Source organism: Trematomus bernacchii, unplaced genomic scaffold, assembly GCF_902827165.1.
Source record: "Trematomus bernacchii unplaced genomic scaffold, fTreBer1.1, whole genome shotgun sequence".
NCBI lineage: Eukaryota > Metazoa > Chordata > Actinopteri > Perciformes > Nototheniidae > Trematomus > Trematomus bernacchii.
Window position 1 is genome coordinate 9,485,731 of NW_022988050.1, and position 18,289 is coordinate 9,504,019.

General features: G+C 42.7%; 1 protein-coding gene across 1 annotated transcript in view; it reads right to left on the bottom strand.

Moving 5' to 3' along the window:
- Window positions 1-18,289, bottom strand: part of LOC117473970 (disintegrin and metalloproteinase domain-containing protein 12-like) — a 76,932-nt gene that overhangs the window by 46,564 nt on the left and 12,079 nt on the right. The window contains 1 exon segment of the mRNA XM_034119948.1: window positions 16,408-16,481. Coding sequence (XP_033975839.1) covers window positions 16,408-16,481 — 74 coding nt within the window.

An 18,289-nucleotide genomic window follows, 5' to 3' on the forward strand; every position in this document is an offset into this window, starting at 1 on the left:
CACATTTCAGCGTGGAGAGATACATAGTCCAGCAACTCCAAACTGACAGTAATGATGATCACTTCATTAAAGAACAAATGGCCATGTTTGTGTAACTTCTCACAAGTTGTTGGTTTTACAACTTATCTGTGCTTATGGGCGTATTACAAGAGATACAATAGCATAACTACAACCAGTCTCAAACAGGATCACTACAGGAAAAGTGCAACCCGAGTCAGATGTCTTTCCACATAATTGTTCCCCTCTTTTGTTTCTTCGCCTGTTGTCACTTTCCAACCGTGACATCAAGTTACATCTGGCTATAATGTGTGTGGCTTACACCACAGTGTTTGTCACCCAAAGGCATGCTGGCACATGTGATGAATAGTGTCTGTGAGGAACTAGCAAACCATAACGTGCTCATATTGGGTTTACAGCAGGGCAAGTCTCTTTCCTTTCTACTAAAAAGACATCAATATCACTTTATTGTTGTCACGATCCCCAAGAGCAAGGGAAAAGTAATCACTGTGACTAATCAAAGGCAGTTGATAGGCACAGTGTGACCTCTAAATGCTCCAGGTCAAGTGGAATACAAACCAAAAAATATGCCTTACGCTTGCAATTAGACAACTGATAATTATATCTAAATTGTAGAAAAACTGATATATTTTGGCGGTTTGTCCCAGGTGGATGTCTTCTTGTTTAACTGCACGGGCCAGTGACATTGTTATCTGAGACTAATTATGCCGGGTGCCAAGACAGCAGTCTCTCAAATGGCCTTTGTTGCTGTGGATCACTGGAGGGGAGATCCTTCATCCTCTTTTCTACTCCTATCTGCCCCGGGGCCTCGGCTCCTCTGGGTGAGCTACGGTTGTGTTTCAGCTCGCGGGTGTGTGGGAGAGAGGGAAACAGAGAGTGTGTCCCTGCTTGTGTGCAGCAATCTTCGAATGCGCTGGTAGCCCGACTTGATTTATGCGCGACTGTGTGGGAGCATGTGTCTGTGCTTATACACATGCAGGCATCGCTGCATGTGCTGTTTCCACAATGAGGATTGTGTGTGTGTGCTCCACACACATCGGGCTCATGGCTTATAGATCATGCAACACATTATTTTCTTTCAACACTATCAGCAAACCACAACACTCCCTGCCTGATTTCCTAAACTACTTATTCAACACTCCTGCACTGGAAAATCAGGATGGCTTTGAGAACTGTAATGTTTTCTTGAAGTATTTTGCAAACTCTGAATAAGATAATGTTAAAAGCCAAGTTTACCCATTTAAAAACCGTAAACCGTTTTCACCGGAACTACTTCCTACCAAAGAAGCAGTCCCTAGGACATCTTTTGATGGGGAGGTCTTTGAGGAATGAGGACAGTTTCTAGAAAGACATTTCTCCCAGACAACATCATAGGCACCATAAACCTCCATTGCATTGGGGTGGAGGCAGGAATCCTACTGTAGCTATAGATACCTCTTTTTGATATTCATGTCTTTCAGCCTGAAGAAAAATCACAACACTTGAGGCTTCAAAGCGTTTAATTGCTTCCCATCTTCTCTGTGTGTTTTCTACATCTGTTTTTAAGATGTTTGTTATGGCTGAGAACTGGGATGATGTACTGAGGGAGGGTGAATGCAAAGTCATTTTCTGGACGGGTCATGCTCAAACAACAGCTTTGAGCTTTCCCATTAATTCGAATGGTTTGCGAAAACCTGGCCCCGGGCCCGAAGCTCCTGCATCTATATTCATTGCAACATTGTTCTTGAACTAATGAGCAGCTAGGGAACTTCAAACAATCAAGCCTATCATTCTTTTCACAAGGTAAATGCACATGCAAAAAAACTGCAATTCAATTAATTAAATCGGTCTGTTCTTGTGCGCCCTCCCCCCTTCTACCTTGCCCTTCTCCCTTGTCTTGCATGCCTTCAGGGAAATCAAACAATTAAGGGATGAATACAAATGAACTCTCCCTCTCTTCATGTCTTTCACCCCTCCGATTATGTCAGTGAGGGAGATGTGCTACCTCTTTCTAGTTAAGTCAGCTTTTTATGCATTAGGTGGGATTGGTTATGCACGCTGACCCTGTATTATTTTTAGTAGATGATTGACAGGAAAATAAAGCTACAAGATTAGAGTTGGAGGAGACAGAATACACTAAATAATAAAACTTTAGCATTACATGCAAGGTCAGAATCCTAATGCATCTAAAACAGGTGCGGTTGGTTCTCAGACAAGAAATTAAATGTCCAATTGAATAATCAATACGTTTCTCAACCCTTGAGCACTCAAAGCAATCATAAATCTATACCAGCTTTCATTAAAACCATTTTCTGCAGTGAATGCTGATAGAATATTCTGTTATCTCGTGCGTCTTTGAATCAGCTCTCCACATCTCTTTCACGCAGTTTCTAAAGCTGGTGATTGATCTCCCAATAATGCACAAAAAGCGAATTGATCATCCACGGTCCAAAGATCTCTGAAAGGAATATGGCGCTTGTTGTTGAGCTGATGCACACAGGAAGTGGAAGATTATTGGCTTTCTTTAAGATATTGTTGGTAAACATGACATCATACATCAGAGCGTGCAGATGGAGCTTACAGCTGGGACTTGTTTATGTTTGCACCATCGATGACCCGTCGAGCATGTATTCACATTCATTTTCATCTGCATTTTGAATATTGATTGGCAGACAGTCAATGCCAGGATGTTAGAAATTCTGAGGTAAGCCATTCACAATCCCTGAACACTTTCAGAATATCCTTACAAAACACCAAGAGAGACTTAAAACATTTTCAATTATTTGTATATTTCATATTTTGTTTATTCAGTTAACTATTCAATTGTATTTTGAGTCAATTTCACTTCCCAACATGAAGGTCTGAATGTTGAACGCCTTTCTCCCCACTGCTCCTCTAAAACTATATCTACTGAATAATTCATTTTCCTGTTTATTTAAAAGCTAATTTAAATATATTGAGTCCCAAAATACTGGAATCAGCCAATTATATACTTATTTTATATATACACTTATTTTTACTACTAAAAGGTACCTGGGGTCTCGAACATAACCATGTCCCATTGTCTCTAGGACATTGCTGAATTTGTGGTTTTGTAACATATGTTGTTTGTTTATTCAAAAAACTGAATTGTAAAAATGATAATCTGTAATTGTATGGAGGAGTATGTGTGGGACTGTTTCTTAACTGGGTGCATTGACTTGTTTGTTAACCCTAACCCTAACGACTGGTTGCCTGGAAACCTTATGGTGAGGACAGAACGCCTCCATCTTTACAGTATGTTGAACTAACGCTTGTCAATAAATGAAATAGATTTATCCCAAACATTTGGAACAATGTTTCTTTACTTTTACTCATATCTTTAACCCGTAACTTGCAATGTAAATATAAAGAATGTGATCTCAGTTGACAACTGGGTCGACTCCAGCCAACTGAATATATGCCTTTTACGCCTTATCTTTCAAGAGGGAAAACATATCGTTTTTCTCTCAGCTCGTGTGTCAACAAATGCAGTTTCCTGCTTAACCCTCTGTGAATTTACAACCTGCCTGTGACCCCCTCTCTCGGGAACTCTGTTGATGATTTTAAGGCATCTATGTCATGGACCTCGATTCCATGGGGTCCCTGCACCCCGAAGCACTCCACAGCCTCTTCATCAAACCCTGGCAGCTCCTATTGATGTTGGCAGCTCACTCCTGTCCCCAGCGCTGGAGGGATTAGGTGAGAGTGAGCAAGAAGAAGAAGAAGAAATACGCAGGGCCAACCAAAAGGAGACGCTGCGGTGTCTAATACCCCAAAATGGAGTTATTATATGTTGCTGTTGGCAAGAAAATATGCAAGGAGGGAGAGATATGGAGGCAGGTGGAGAGAATTGGGTGAGGACTGCCTTCACACCTCATCTGACAAAGCAAAAACAGCAGAAACCTCCAATCTAGTGATCACACATCCTCCCCCTGCCCCCGTCTACTCCCTGTGTGTCTATCTCTCAGCACTGTGGGGCCTCACACACATATCCTTAATGACAAATGGGATGGTAAAGGAAAAGCATCTGCTTTCTGCTTGACACAAAGACTAGGGAAGACTAGGGAAAACCCTATGCTCCAGATCCCTGACTTTCTACGCATCATTTCTTTTAATCACAAAGTTAACATCACAGCCACATACAACCATCACACCAACATACAAGAATACACAGAGACAGTCACGGGCTACATCACCAAACGCATTGACGATGTGACACAAAACAGAGCCATCACCACCCGGGCTAACCAGAAGCCATGGCTGACAGGGGAGGTCCACACGCTGCTGAAGGCCCGCAACATCGCCTTCAGAGCTGGAGATCCAGCTGGGCTGAAAGCAGCCAGGGCTGACCTGTCCCGTGGCATCAGGAAAGCAAAACAAGAATACACCCGAAAAATTACAGGACATTTCAAGGATAGCAGGGACTCACGGAGCCTGTGGCAGGGCATAAGGACCCTAACGGACTACAAACTACCGCCACAGACCTGTGACAGTAATACCTCCCTGCTCAACAACCTCAACGGCTTCTTTGCACGCTTTGAAGCACAGAACAACACACCTGCGCAGAAAACCACCCCCCCCCCCCCACCGACGACCAGGCTTTGCGTCTTTCACCAGCCAGTGTGAGGAGCACACTGCTGAGGATTAACCCCCGCAAGGCTGCAGGACCTGACAACATTCGTGGTCGTGTGCTGAAGGACTGCGCGGAAGAGCTCACAGATGTCCTCACAGACATTTTTAACATCTCCCTGAGCCAGGCTGTTGTTCCCTCGTGCTTCAAGGAAACCACCATCATTCCAGTGCCAAAGAAGTCATCTCCATCCGGCTTCAACGACTACCGCCCCGTCGCACTAACTTCCACCATCATGAAGTGCTTCGAAAGGCTGGTCATGAAGCACATCAAATCCACCCTCCCCTCATCGCTGGACCCATTTCAGTTTGCCTACCGAGCTAAACGGTCCACAGAGGATGCAATCTCCTCCGCTATCCACCCAACCCTAACACACCTGGAGACCAAGAACCCATATGTTAGAATGCTATTTATAGACTTCAGCTCAGCATTCAACACCATCATCCCCCAGCAGCTTGTACAAAAACGTACAGACCTGGGCCTCAGCCCCTGGCTCTGCAACTGGTTGCTGGACTTCCTCACAGAGAGACCACAAGCTGTACGGGTCAACAACAACACCTCAAACACCCTCATACTGAGTACGGGGGCCCCCCAAGGATGTGTGCTCAGCCCCCTTCTCTTCACTCTGCTGACCCACGACTGCAAACCCAACTTCAGCTCCAACCACATTGTGAAGTTTGCAGACAACACTACTGTGGTGGGTCTCATCAGCAACAACGATGAGACTAACTACAGGAAGGAAGTGAACCAGCTGGCCCTGTGGTGCCAAAACAACAACCTCTTCCTCAACCTGGAGAAAACAAAGGAGACAGTTGTTGACTTCAGGAGAACCCACCGTCGACCCCCTCTCCCCCTGACCATCAACGGCGCTGCTGTGAAGCAGGTGACCAGCACCAAATTCATTGGGGTGACCATCACTGATGACCTCACCTGGGAAAACAACACCACCGCACTAGCGAAGAAAGCCAAGCAGCGCCTGTACTTCATCCGGAAGCTCAAGCGAGCCGGAGCATCACCCCCCATCATGCTGTCCTTCTACCGAGGCGCCACCGAGAGCATCCTCAGCAGCTGTATCACGCTGTGGTTTGGAAGCTGCACCGCCTCCAACCGCAAGAGCCTGCAGCGCATTGTGAACTCTGCCCAGAGGATCATCGGTGCCTCACTCCCATCACTACAGGACATATATAACACCTGCCTCACCCGCAAAGCACTCAGCATTGCGGGTGATTCCACCCACCCCTCCAACAGCCTCTTCAGCCTCCTGCCTTCAGGAAGAAGGTTCCTCAGCCTCAGCTCGCGCACCTCCAGGCTGTGCAACAGCTTCCTCCACCAGGCGGTCAGGATGCTGAACTCTCTCCCCTCCCTCCTTCTCTGACATCTCTCCCCTGAACTCTCCACCCTGCCTCCCACCCTTCTCCCCTGCCCCAAATGGTCCTGGACTTTATACACACACACACACACACACACACACACACACACACACACACACACACACACACACACACACACACACACACACAACACACACACACACACACACACACACACACACACACACACACACACACACACACACACACACACACACACACACACACACACACACACACACACACACACACACACACACACACACACACACACACACACACACACACCACACACACACACACACACACACACACACACACACACACACACACACACACACACACACACACACACACACACACACACACACACACACACACACACACACACACACACACACACACACACACACACACACACACACACACACACCACCAGTCACTTTTCTGCCCATCTCCGCTGCTACTGCACTGAAACTGTACTTTGAACACTTTAAATATATTATTGACATTTTAAAACTGTATACCCCGTTTATCTAGGCCCTTTTTGTTTTGTTTTATGTATACATGTCACACTGTAGGATTGCGGGAAACGATATTTCGATATTTCTGTATGTATAACACATGTAGAATCTTTGACAATAAAGCTGACTTTGACTAAATGTAGTGATGAAAGAGGATTCTGACCTATAAGTCCTTCCTAGGTTTCCCCCTTTGAGTCGAAAAAAAATCTTCGATGTTCTTCGAAAGAGATGCTACATTTGAGGGCAAGAAGAGAGGGAAACTGCTGCTGGAACTTTTTGCTGTGCTGGTCAACTGTAGCGGATGCTGTTGTTGCTTTCCATCCAGCAATCATTTTCCACAAGGACACTGCTCTGTGTGAGAATGTAGGACAACAGAAGGGGGAAAAACTCCGACATCAGCTGAAAGAAACAGGCTTCCTTCAGCCCAGATTTGACCGTCTGACTGATGACCACGCGTGGCTTCTTTGCTCAGTCAGTGACCCGCACACGCAGGGAGTGCTGGTCATAGGAAGGTCATTGGACTGTGAGAACGGACAGAACAGGATGGAGGACAAGTAGAGCGAACACTTCCTCCAGACTTAACTCACACTGTAGCTCCGGCAGATCTATTTGTCTGTCTGTCAAAAAAATGGAGGAGGGAAGCCAGGACTGTGAGCCTGGACTGATTATCTGTATGGTCAGCAGACACAGAGGTCAAAGACTTTGTCTGCTTTTGTTTATTCCCTTTGGCACCCCAAAGCCTTGAGAAAATTAGATTTCACTACAATTTATGTAGGCCGTTTGCTTAAATAGGTGAAAGGGAGAGAGCCAGAGAACGAGACAGAAAGACAAACAGTCCAATGGAAAGGAAGAGGAAGATAGATGGCCTTGGCTGACGGATTGTAAAACCAACTTTTGTTCTCCAAAATCCTCAAGAACATCTTATCTAGACACATTTTCTGGCAGTTCATATTCGAATAATTCCGTCTTACATTTCTGCTACTGCTAATTAAATGGAAAAACTATCCTTGTGGTCATTCAAGTCAAACATAAAAGGACAGGAGTGTTTGTTTAAGCTCTACTTTCATTGCTGCATTGCATGAGCTCCAAAAGGTACATTTTTTCTTCTGCTTGCTTATTCCCCCCATGTTCAAATACAAAAGGATTTTAACATTATTGCAGGCTTTTCGGGAAGAACATCAGAAGACATTATGGTTACACGTTCCTTGTCTCCAAGTTTGATAATTGCTGCCATATTTTAAGAGAGAAATTCGCTGCACATTAAAAGTTGTGGTTCTTTGTTGATTTGTCTTTTTCATTTCAACACCTTAGTGCTTACAAATAAAGCAATGAACAAGAGGAAGCACAGTAACATTTTATGTTTATGGTTATTTGTTCAGCAGATGACAATGTAATGAATAAAAAGGCAAATCTTCTGAATGTGTTTTGGGAATATTCAGTATTTACACAAATTGTGTTGGCGACATCGGGGACTTTTTATTGTAGTAATGAAAAATGTAATTGTCAGAAGGGACTTACCGATGACATATGCAATGTTGTGACAATGTGAAATGATTCCAATATTTTGTATTCATAGTAAAACAAATTATATTAGTGTTTGGAGGGAGACAAAATGTAATTCCATTAACTTGGTTTGCTGTTCAGTATTGCCACAAACTGTGGTGCAATCTAAACAGTACTTCTGTGTGATAGAGTGAAGTGAAAAGCATGCATGGATAACACATGAGGTTGGCTCTTATTCAAGGATTATTTCTTAACACATTCACAAGACGGATGGAGAGTTGGAAAGAATACGTGCTTCAATTTGATCAGCCGTCTGGAAAATGTTGAAAAGTTGTACAATAAATGCTCTTGTGGATAAAGCCTTACATAATGCTCGAACAAATGTTACCAAGAAGTTACCAATAAAAGGTCTGAAAATGAAACACTAGTCTACTTTCAAAACCCTCTCTGTTCATAACTTTGAATGTCATCTCATTTTAAAAAGACACATTTAGACTCCTGTTGAAAATGACAGACTGGCATGTACAGGCACAATTAAATGGGTTATTGTTCACTTTGAATTGTTGCAAAATGCATCAAAGTGCACTTAAAAGATGACTCATACAAAACACAAGGAATTCAACAGGGTGACTTGTTTCTGTCCATTAGTAAAAAACCCACTCCCACTCCCACTCCTCATCAGCTTTCATCAGGGTGCCTGTGAGGAAGGCACCGAACCCCCAGTTATCTCAATTGAAAGCATGATCAGAATGATTTCACAATTGTCCTGGGGCCTCATTACAGAAACATATCCACAAAGCTAGTCATATCTTAGTACTTATGCTTATACTAGAAGTATCTTTCCATTGCGACAATTATTTCCAAACTCATGCATCTTTTCTCAGACCTTCTATGCTTTTCTTCCTCGAGGTGCACAAGCAGCTTCTCTTGCCCATCACTGGCTATTGTTTTTTTTTTTTTTCTTTATGCAAAAATAATAATCTTGGCTATTGATATATAGGTTACCCATTAATAAATGGTCTTGGAATTCTAAGGCGTCATTTATCTGTTTGAGTTTCATCATTATATTGCCATAACAATTGAATTTAGGACATGGTCAAAGCCATGTTTACTCGACGCCTCCAAAATTAGGACGGTTCTCTAATGGTTACATTTCTATCCTATCATAAAATAAGATTATTTCCTAAATGTATTTACAAAATATGTTTCTGTAGTTCCACAACTACACCATGTCTTCCTAAACGGATAAGATAGGATATCAGGCTTAAAGTTAGGCCCCTGATGAGTTAGCGAGACAGAAGTAATGAAACATTTACATTGTAAAATATAATGTTTTCTAATTTTAAATCCATGTACGTTGGACTTCAGCCTGGCAGCATTATACCTGTAATGCAAAAGGAGGACTTCTTTATCTCCAGGAACTACCCTCAGCCCTTTGGTGAAGGTAAGTAGTGAGTGATGGCTCGTCCCCAAGAGAGAAAGTGCTGCTTACAGCAGGTTTCATTTGGCTGTGCTCTTTGTGCTGAAGGGAGGGAGGCCGAGGAATAGATCTACCAGCTGGAGTCCTGAGACCCCCGTGGTCCGTCTGGTAAAAGGCTCAGAGGCGAGAGGGGAAGACCCCTTTCACTGCACAGAATCTCTTTTTTACAAGCCATTGAGTCTGATACTCGATCTTCATTTTCATCAGCTTTATACTTGAAGTCTCTCTCCACTCAAATGATTGTGACTTGTTTGACCTTCACTGTGCAGAATTCTACAGAGGGCTGTTTTCATATTATCTGCTGAGGAGGATACGCTTCTCTTCGCTCACCTTGATCTGTGTTTAAGGCGTGTACAAATGATTTTGTGACATCATTCATTTCGGAGCAAATTCTGGCACAATCTGCAGGTTACAGAAGAGTGATGTGGAAACATGAATCTTCCTACGTGAGAATACTAAGAAAGTGATTTTTGTAATGGAGTAGAACAATCTTATGTCCACATGTAATAAAGCATGTACAAGGGGAAACAAACAGCATTAAGGTGATAAGGTCTTTTTCAGTTTTCCTTTGTGATTGAAAGTGATATATATAGAAAAATAACACCTCTTATATCAAAAAATTGTAATATATGTATAGCATAACAATTAAGGTAGGACTGGACAGCTTGACAGAGAGAAAGTGAGCTAAACGAGTTGTTTTACGACGTAGTAAGTTGGAAGGTTAGGTTGGGATGAAAGCTTGTGGACCAGTAAAAACTCATTTATACAGACACTCACAAAACAGAGCATTAAAAGGGACACATGAGTGCATGTGCATCTCACTCTTCTTCATCCTGAAAGACAAGAAAAAAGGCGTTCTAAGAGCTTTCCAGTGTTACCGTGTGCCTCCTAATTAATTAGGAACATGGAGTGGCGAGTCCACCTTATTAATTACTGCTCTAAGCTTGAAAATAATTGGAGCTACAGAAAAGGCGATTCAAAAGAAGGAAGCTCCTTCCAAAAAAAAAATCCTTTTTGAAGGAAGTAGTTAAAAGGCACAGGCTCTGGACAGAGACGAGCCCATTTCCATGGCTTGTCTTTGAAACTAATGAAACACGGTATATCATGGCCTTGCAGCCGCAAGGGTAGCAAGGTACAAAGGATAGTGTTAACCTCAGTGCAGCATTCTATTGGAAGTAAGGGTGAGAACGTGCGTGCGTGCGTGCGTGCGTGTGTGTGTGTGTGTGTGTGTGTGTGTGTTTTAATTGGGCTGATGAGAGAATATGTTTGTCTGCAGAAGAGAGAGAATACATGAGCATTGGTACAAGCACGCCGTAAAAGCAGGTTTTATGGGAGTATATCTGCTCATGTCGCTGCTTAGGGATTAGACTGGGCTGTTTGTGCCCTCTCTAAAATGACCTTCCCTGTAATGTACAAATTCACACAAGCTAATGAGTCATTCGCCCACTATCTAACTGTCCATGCGTCACTATGGACAGTCATTTTGGCTAATGGATCAGAGAACAAGTTAATTTCGCACACTGACGGTGGATACAGATGTAAGCTTCAGATAAGAGAACCAGGAGCAAGGCTCCGACATAATGTCATGTCCACAGTGATAACAGGAGAACAGCAGGAAGAGCACATACAGTACAGTACTCCAGATTCCCAGTTTCATTGTCAGTTCCCCTTCCTATCCTCTCTCCTATCTCATGTAGTGCTCTTCTTTAAACCCATGTTCATGTGGAGGTGGGGATACTAGGCTAACTAGTAATTATGGGCTAGCTTTAGTAACTATGGGAACAGAGTGTTATTCTTATCCAGTTGATCGTCGATAATTGGAGACTAGTGTTGCTAAAGATAAAATGAATTTATTGGGTTAAATACATGTGTTAATCCCATTAAAAATGCATAAGTTCAACATTAAATGTCTAACTATGCAATGCTTTGTACTTTGTTATGTTGGAAACACTGGGATCTCAATGTAATAATGATTGCAATTTATTTTCAATCATCTAGGAACACGATCCAGTTAAGGGGCAGGATCTAACAAAGGTCGACCAGGACTATAAGGAAGTAACAATCAACTATCTTCAATTCAATGTTATTGTATGGGTTGAGAATCATGTCAATCAATACAAAGATTTATCTCTAGGGCACAAGGGTAAAGTCAAGAAATGAGCGTGTTGAAGCAGTCAATAAAGACATTAAAATCTCTAATAAACACATTGGAGGCTGTTCAGTTTGAGTAAGCACTGAGGCCCGGGCTTGGGAAATGATTTTATACACTCCTTGTCTCACTTCTGGATTATTTGACAAGAGGAAGGATTCTATACACATGGGTCACACATTTGGTTTGCCGTTCCTTAAACAATTCGTGTGTGGCTCAGCAGTCCAAGACAATAACTCCACAAAAGGAGGTCACAAGAGAGATGACTTTTTTCCAGAAAGGGTTGGTCTTCAGCTCTCTGTTTGTCCAACTCCCCAGGAGAGACTGCTTCCTGCCTGTGTTTTCAGTGAGACATGAGGAAGTCTTCATTGAGAGAAGCAACAGGTCAAAGACCAGCAGCTTGAGATATGGAGTTAAAAAACATCCCTAAAAACCCAATTCGCAAACTAGGACAAATTGAGTCTGGATCCTGCCCAGGCTGAATTGTATTGTTCTTCCAAACACCAGAGAGATGGAAGACCAGGCCTTTCACTCAGGAAACATATCCTCTCCCTGCCCTCTGTCCAGGGGAAAGGCCAGATTAAAGTGTGTGCATCTGTCTGTTTGTCACACAGCACCACAGGCTCCAAAAGATGGATTGCCAAACCTCCAGGCCCCTTATGTTTCAGGCCAAACAACATGACGAGCAGGGAGAAACACCAAGAGCAGGCAACCGAGAACATCCTCATCCCAGCTGACGAGCCCCAGGCCTCCTCTCAGCGAGCAAGCTGTCCATTAGAAAAAGGAAACACGCATGGACAGCATGCTGCCTGGTCAACTTGGGACTCATCTTTGTTTGTCTGGAGGCCTCACATTTAAAGCCACAAAGCAGCAAGAGTTGCTTGAGCAGCTTGGCCAGAAATGGTTTCAAACCCAAGCTTAACAATTGTCCCCACAACTGTTATAGATGTGCACAGGCTTCAGGGTTTCTCTCATGTATTCAGAGTCTTTTAATAAAGGAGAATAGGTAATAAAGAACAAAGGGTGCTCATTCACAAAGCAAATGCCATGTGTAGATTCTGTTTATTCATCGACGGAAGTAAATTGATCCGAGAAAATGAGATGCCGCCAGGGATCAGAGCGAAGGCAGCAGATGGGGCTTAGCTGATCGACAACCTTGAATAGTGCAAATCAAAGAGAGCATGAGCAATATTGCCGGGCTAACACTGCATTGACCTGGACTTACTTTACATGCAGGTTGTTTAAAGAACCACCTTAGGTTCACTTGGGGATTTGTAAATGCTTCTTTTTATGGTATGGTAAAGAACTGGTTGCATTTTGATCACATTTCTAATCCTTGAAAAAACATCTTCTGACACAATTTCAGATTTCTTTTTTTGGCATTGAACATTTATTGAAACTACTCATTAAAGAAGTGAAGTGCTGCAATATTAACATGCACTTCAGGGCTTTATTCACAGTTTTCTGCATGATTGCTTCTCCAAATCTAGACACAGAGGACTGCTGTACTGTAGCTAATGATCAGAAAATACTTTGCTAACAGAAATACTGGCAGTTAAAACCAATACTGTCTACTCTAGAGCATATGCTACTTTCCTGCGGGTATTTTGTCGACTATTTCCCATGAGGCCACACTTGATGATGAGGGTAACAATGAAAAAGTCTTATGAGTTCATATTTGAGCTGCCTTCATTTATGCACACTAAAAATTGTGTATTGATGCTGAAAGTCTAAAGCAATCGGAGGACAGAACAAATCAATATTCCTACTTGTATTTTTCAAAGTGAAAGAAAAAGGCAATACAAGGGTGCCTGGATTAAAATGGCAGCATTTCCACATGGAGAAACCTTCGATTCAAGGCCGATATCTTTTGAACCATCATTTGGAGCTCCAGTTCGAACGGTTGACAAGTTACTCGAGGCAATGTGCACCCTTTCAATAACAGGAGGTTTTCAAAGGGCTAAGGAAATGGAGGGGTATTTGAGACCTACTGTATGAATCCTGCTTACCCGGTCATTTATGTTAAAGATGAGACATACCACACACAGCTCCATATTGGCTCTGTACTATCAACAATCGTTTTCACCATGTTCCAGGCTTTCTAAATGTCATCAGGGCCACCCACACTACACAGAGGAACTTCAGAGTAAGAACCAGTGCTTTGTTAGAAACATACATATGAAAGAGATGACCTTTTCCGATATAGACAAGGTAAAAGCTTCAATGTTGCCTGGGTTTTATCTTGACACATGCCACTTGAGAGTATGATGAATTGTCACTATATCAGGAGAAAGAATAAAGAATGAAGTCTAAAGTTCACAAGTATTTGCACGTTACAGTTATTGATTTCTCGTGAATGTTCTGGTGTTGGTGTCCATTTGATTTGCAAGTCTAGAATATCTGAATTCTTTGTAAGAATATGAAATAAACCAACTGATATTTGCTGTTGGTATTCACGTCAAATGGGTATAAAAGGGCACAGATTGCTGCATAAAACCTTCCGTTCCATGTGTAGTTTATTGAGGACAAGTTTAATTCCCTAAAGCTATTGACTGAGCTTTATAAGGGAGGTTTGGTTTGTCGTGCCAACACTATTAAAACAGGGAACCAACTGAAGGTTAAACATAAGACCTTCAAATGTCAAAACCTTCTGTAACCTTCACAAGTAAGTCAGTCACCGAGCCAAAACACTAATACAGAGGCTTGGGAGATGTGTTTTAATTAGATAGATTTACTTTTTTATATTGTTTTTATCCTTTTTTTTTATACATTGAGTTCACTGAGGATGATATTAGTTTTGCAATAAATAAGCAGAAACATCGAAAACGTAATAATTTGAAGCAGTTTGTGATAAATCTTCATGCACTTCAGCCGGCGACCTCTACTACTCTTCCCATTACACTGTAGGGTGATGTGAGTTCAAACACACACTGAGCATGTTCCTTTCTCGATAGAAATGATGGTCTTCAGCTGTGCAGCACACCACGCTCGTGTTCGGTTGCTGGCGCTATTTATTAACAAAGACCAGAGAAAACAAAAAATAAATCCGGGGGTTTAAATCAAATCATTTTATTCTGGACCACCGTTTTTTTCTCCCCTCCTCTACTGATGCCAGCTGTGTTTGAACAACTGGATTTCATTGGCGGCATGCAGCCAATCTGCCAGCAAACCTCAGACTAAAAACCCTCACTTAATGTCAGCACAGCAGGTTCGGTTCTGGCTCTGGTGCTCTGATCCGCAGAGCCGTTCAAAAACACACATGCTCTTCAAATCCACTTCCTATTTACTGTTCTACTCGTCAAACATGCATGGCAAAAAGTACCGTCTCATTTCGTTTTGGAATACGTTTTTTCGCAGAAGTGTGTGAGAATACACAGATTATGAAATAACAGCTCTTGTTATCCAGACTAAGTGTAAGTGTAGAGTACATTCTGACAGACTGGTATTTTATATGAATGGAGGTTTGTTTCAGAAAGCTTCTCCATCATGTTTCAGCTCATTAAAGAAGGATCTACAGTCTACTCTCTATCTTCTCTATTGTTTCCTCTTGGCTAGGGGTTTGAAAACAACTGTAGACGTTACATTTAATGCTGCTGGACATCTATGACAGCGATAATATGAGGACCATGTGGGCAATGCGTGGGAATGCAAGGTGTTTTTCCACCCTGGCTGATCACAGGGGAAGAGTTTGGTTCCCGTATGGAAATGAAATGTTTTCACGGCACGAGAATGTAATTCCATGCTATAAATGGGGCTGGTGAAAATGTGACAATCTGCAAGTCAGCTTTGCAAAATCCCCACCTGTGCAAAGTAGGAATGTTATTCAAATGAAAGAAAGCCTGAGCGTGATTTCCCCCCAAAAAATATTTTCAAAGTAGGTAAGCCATAAAATTGCGGTCGCTGGTGTTGAAAGCTTTGTCCCACCGTCTGCAGGTGGAATTTACATATATTAAGTCTTGAAAACAACTGAGATTAATGGCTGACTCTGACATAAAATCCCATCCACTCTCTCTCTCTCTCTCTGTCTGTCTCTTTGCTTCCCTCTCCCTTTTCCTCTATTACACAGACAGCTCTGCTTGTTCCTGGTTGCTCATGTGTGGCAGCAGAGCTGGATGGAAAACATATTGCACCATCAATCACGTCCCATTCTTCTCAGCAACACATTCGACTCGGAGCTTGTCTCAGACCGAGGCCAAGTACGAGTTGTCTTGAGTAAAAATGCAAAGATGACACGCATTCCTCTGAACAGATACAAAGCTCTGTCAGACTGCTCCTATTCCGATAACCTGATCTCTTTCAAATGATGTTCCCCTTACTTCCTGGTCCCTTGACTGACACTGCGTTGACAGTATCTTAATATACACAGAGAGGAGTGAGTGCCGTGTTCAAACAAAGCCTCCTTCTCCCCTGTGTTATGCCAACAGATCAAATGAAAAGATAGAGGGAGAAGAAGGAGGAGGATGTCGGTTTTCATCAATGTCTTGCTGATGTATTCAGGAATCCCTGTCTTTCAAGTCTTTGTTTCAGAACAGCAAAAAGACCAACGCATGGAGAGCCATGCCCACAGTAGTAGTGCAGGAGAGAAAGCTTTTCTCTTTGCCTTGTTTTGTGCGACACACAACTTGGCAACAGCCCCAGTTGTAGCCCCTGGGCAGTGCATATGTCCCTCATTTGTACTCCAAAAAGCACTCACTTTCGTGCAAGAGCCAAGTATGAATGGAGGGAACACTTACTCGTTTTTCTCCAGCGCCAAGAGCAGCTGCTCACCTTCCGCTTCAATCAGGAGCTTCAGTGATGCGGGGTGACTCTGAAGAGGAAGCAGACAGGGGAGGGGATGAGAAAGATTGGTTTACGGACTCAGACAGACACTATTTTGGTTGATGGAAGATGGTTCTCTGGTAACAAACATGGTTTAAATTTAAGAAAATTAATGAAATGTGCGGCAAAACAGTTCTTAAAAAGCTTGATTACAACCCTAGAAAGCCACCCAGTGCTGTAAGAAAAAACGCAAGAAGGCTGTTTTCAATTGAGTGGTTGAGAATCATGTGAAGCGACTTTATATCTTAGAACAAGAGCTGAGAGGATTAGCGTTATGTTACTATTCCATTTGACATTAATCCCGCAGAAAGCCACGAGTCTTCGCACCCCTGAGTTACAACACTGAGAGGGACCGCGTGTCTCCGTTAGAGTCGCATGAAGTGGCACCAAGTCGTACATCACTACTGTCAGCCGCTGTGCACACGCTCGCACGCACGCTCATATGTCATAACCTCTCTCCTGTTGTGTCTCGCTCAGGCACAAAAACACACTGTCTCACACACCTTCTCTAGGGATCAGCAACAACACACACAAATATATTTCACACACGTAGTTCAATCTGGGTCAACTGTGGCAGAGATCGCTGCTCTGGGTTAAGTCCTCCATCAGCCCCCGGGGAGGAGAATGTCGAGTGGATCATAAGAGGATATGGAAGCAGACAGAGGAGGTTTTAGGCAGTATCATTGCACAAGCCATGGGACCACACTTCCTGCTATTTTCAGTTCAGACAGCTCTCTCTATGAGGCACGCTTTGACCTCACACTGAGAATGTTTAGGACATTTATAACTTCAGGGAAACATACACAGCACACTGCATGTTTGGGCTTTTTATTAAGGGAGTAATATATTCAAACAAAACACTTCATTTCACCTTCATTTTTTTCTTTAGTTCTCTGTTTTGCTTTGTTTTTAGGGTAATAACATCCCAGAGAAACCTTGTGGCGCTGTGCCTGTTTGGTTAAGCCAGAACAAATTAATTCACTAATGAATTGACTCAATAACACAACCTGGAAACTCGAGCTGTGTTTTCTAAGTCTGCCTGGCAGCCATGTACTTCATTTTTACAACGTCTTGGATTATAACACCAAACAGAGCCAGAGATCCCACATTTCAAACATTTCATTAATATTCCAGTGGGTTTGTGTTGTTTCCCGCCTTTTTTAAATGGAGATATTGTGCAGCCATCTGTGCTTGAAATGTAATGACTGATATCTCTGGATGAATATATAATATAAACCTTTAACTGCTGACACTTTCATTACATTCAGACTTAGATGCAGTTTGCAGTGTGATCACAATCTAAAATGAGTTGATTCAAGATGTATTACTTTAATTTGCATTTCAATCTAATGGCGCATTTCCACTACAGCGCGGAGCGCGGTTTAAGCGTGCCGTGCCCGGCCCGTTTTGGGTTGCGTTTCCACTAGGCGTAGTTCCGGCTAGCGGGTACTTTTTCACAGTTTTTCTCTCTCCAAAATCGAGGTTCTTTCCGGGCCAACAACCGGGCTGAGTATGCTAAACTAGTGAGAGAATCGCTGGCAACTACAACAAAATTAACATATTTTACCGTGATTTAATAGTAATACACGTTTCAAAATGATGCCGAAGTAACAACATACTGATACCGGTTAGTAAAAACCATGAATTAATGCTTTGACAAGTCTGCAGACAGACGGCAGGCGAAAAACCTTTTAAAATGCGTGTTTTCTGAATGAGATCAGCTAAGCTAACGTTGTATATGCTCCGACCGTCCACACTCACAACAACGGCCTATAAAGACATAAATAAACCAGCGAC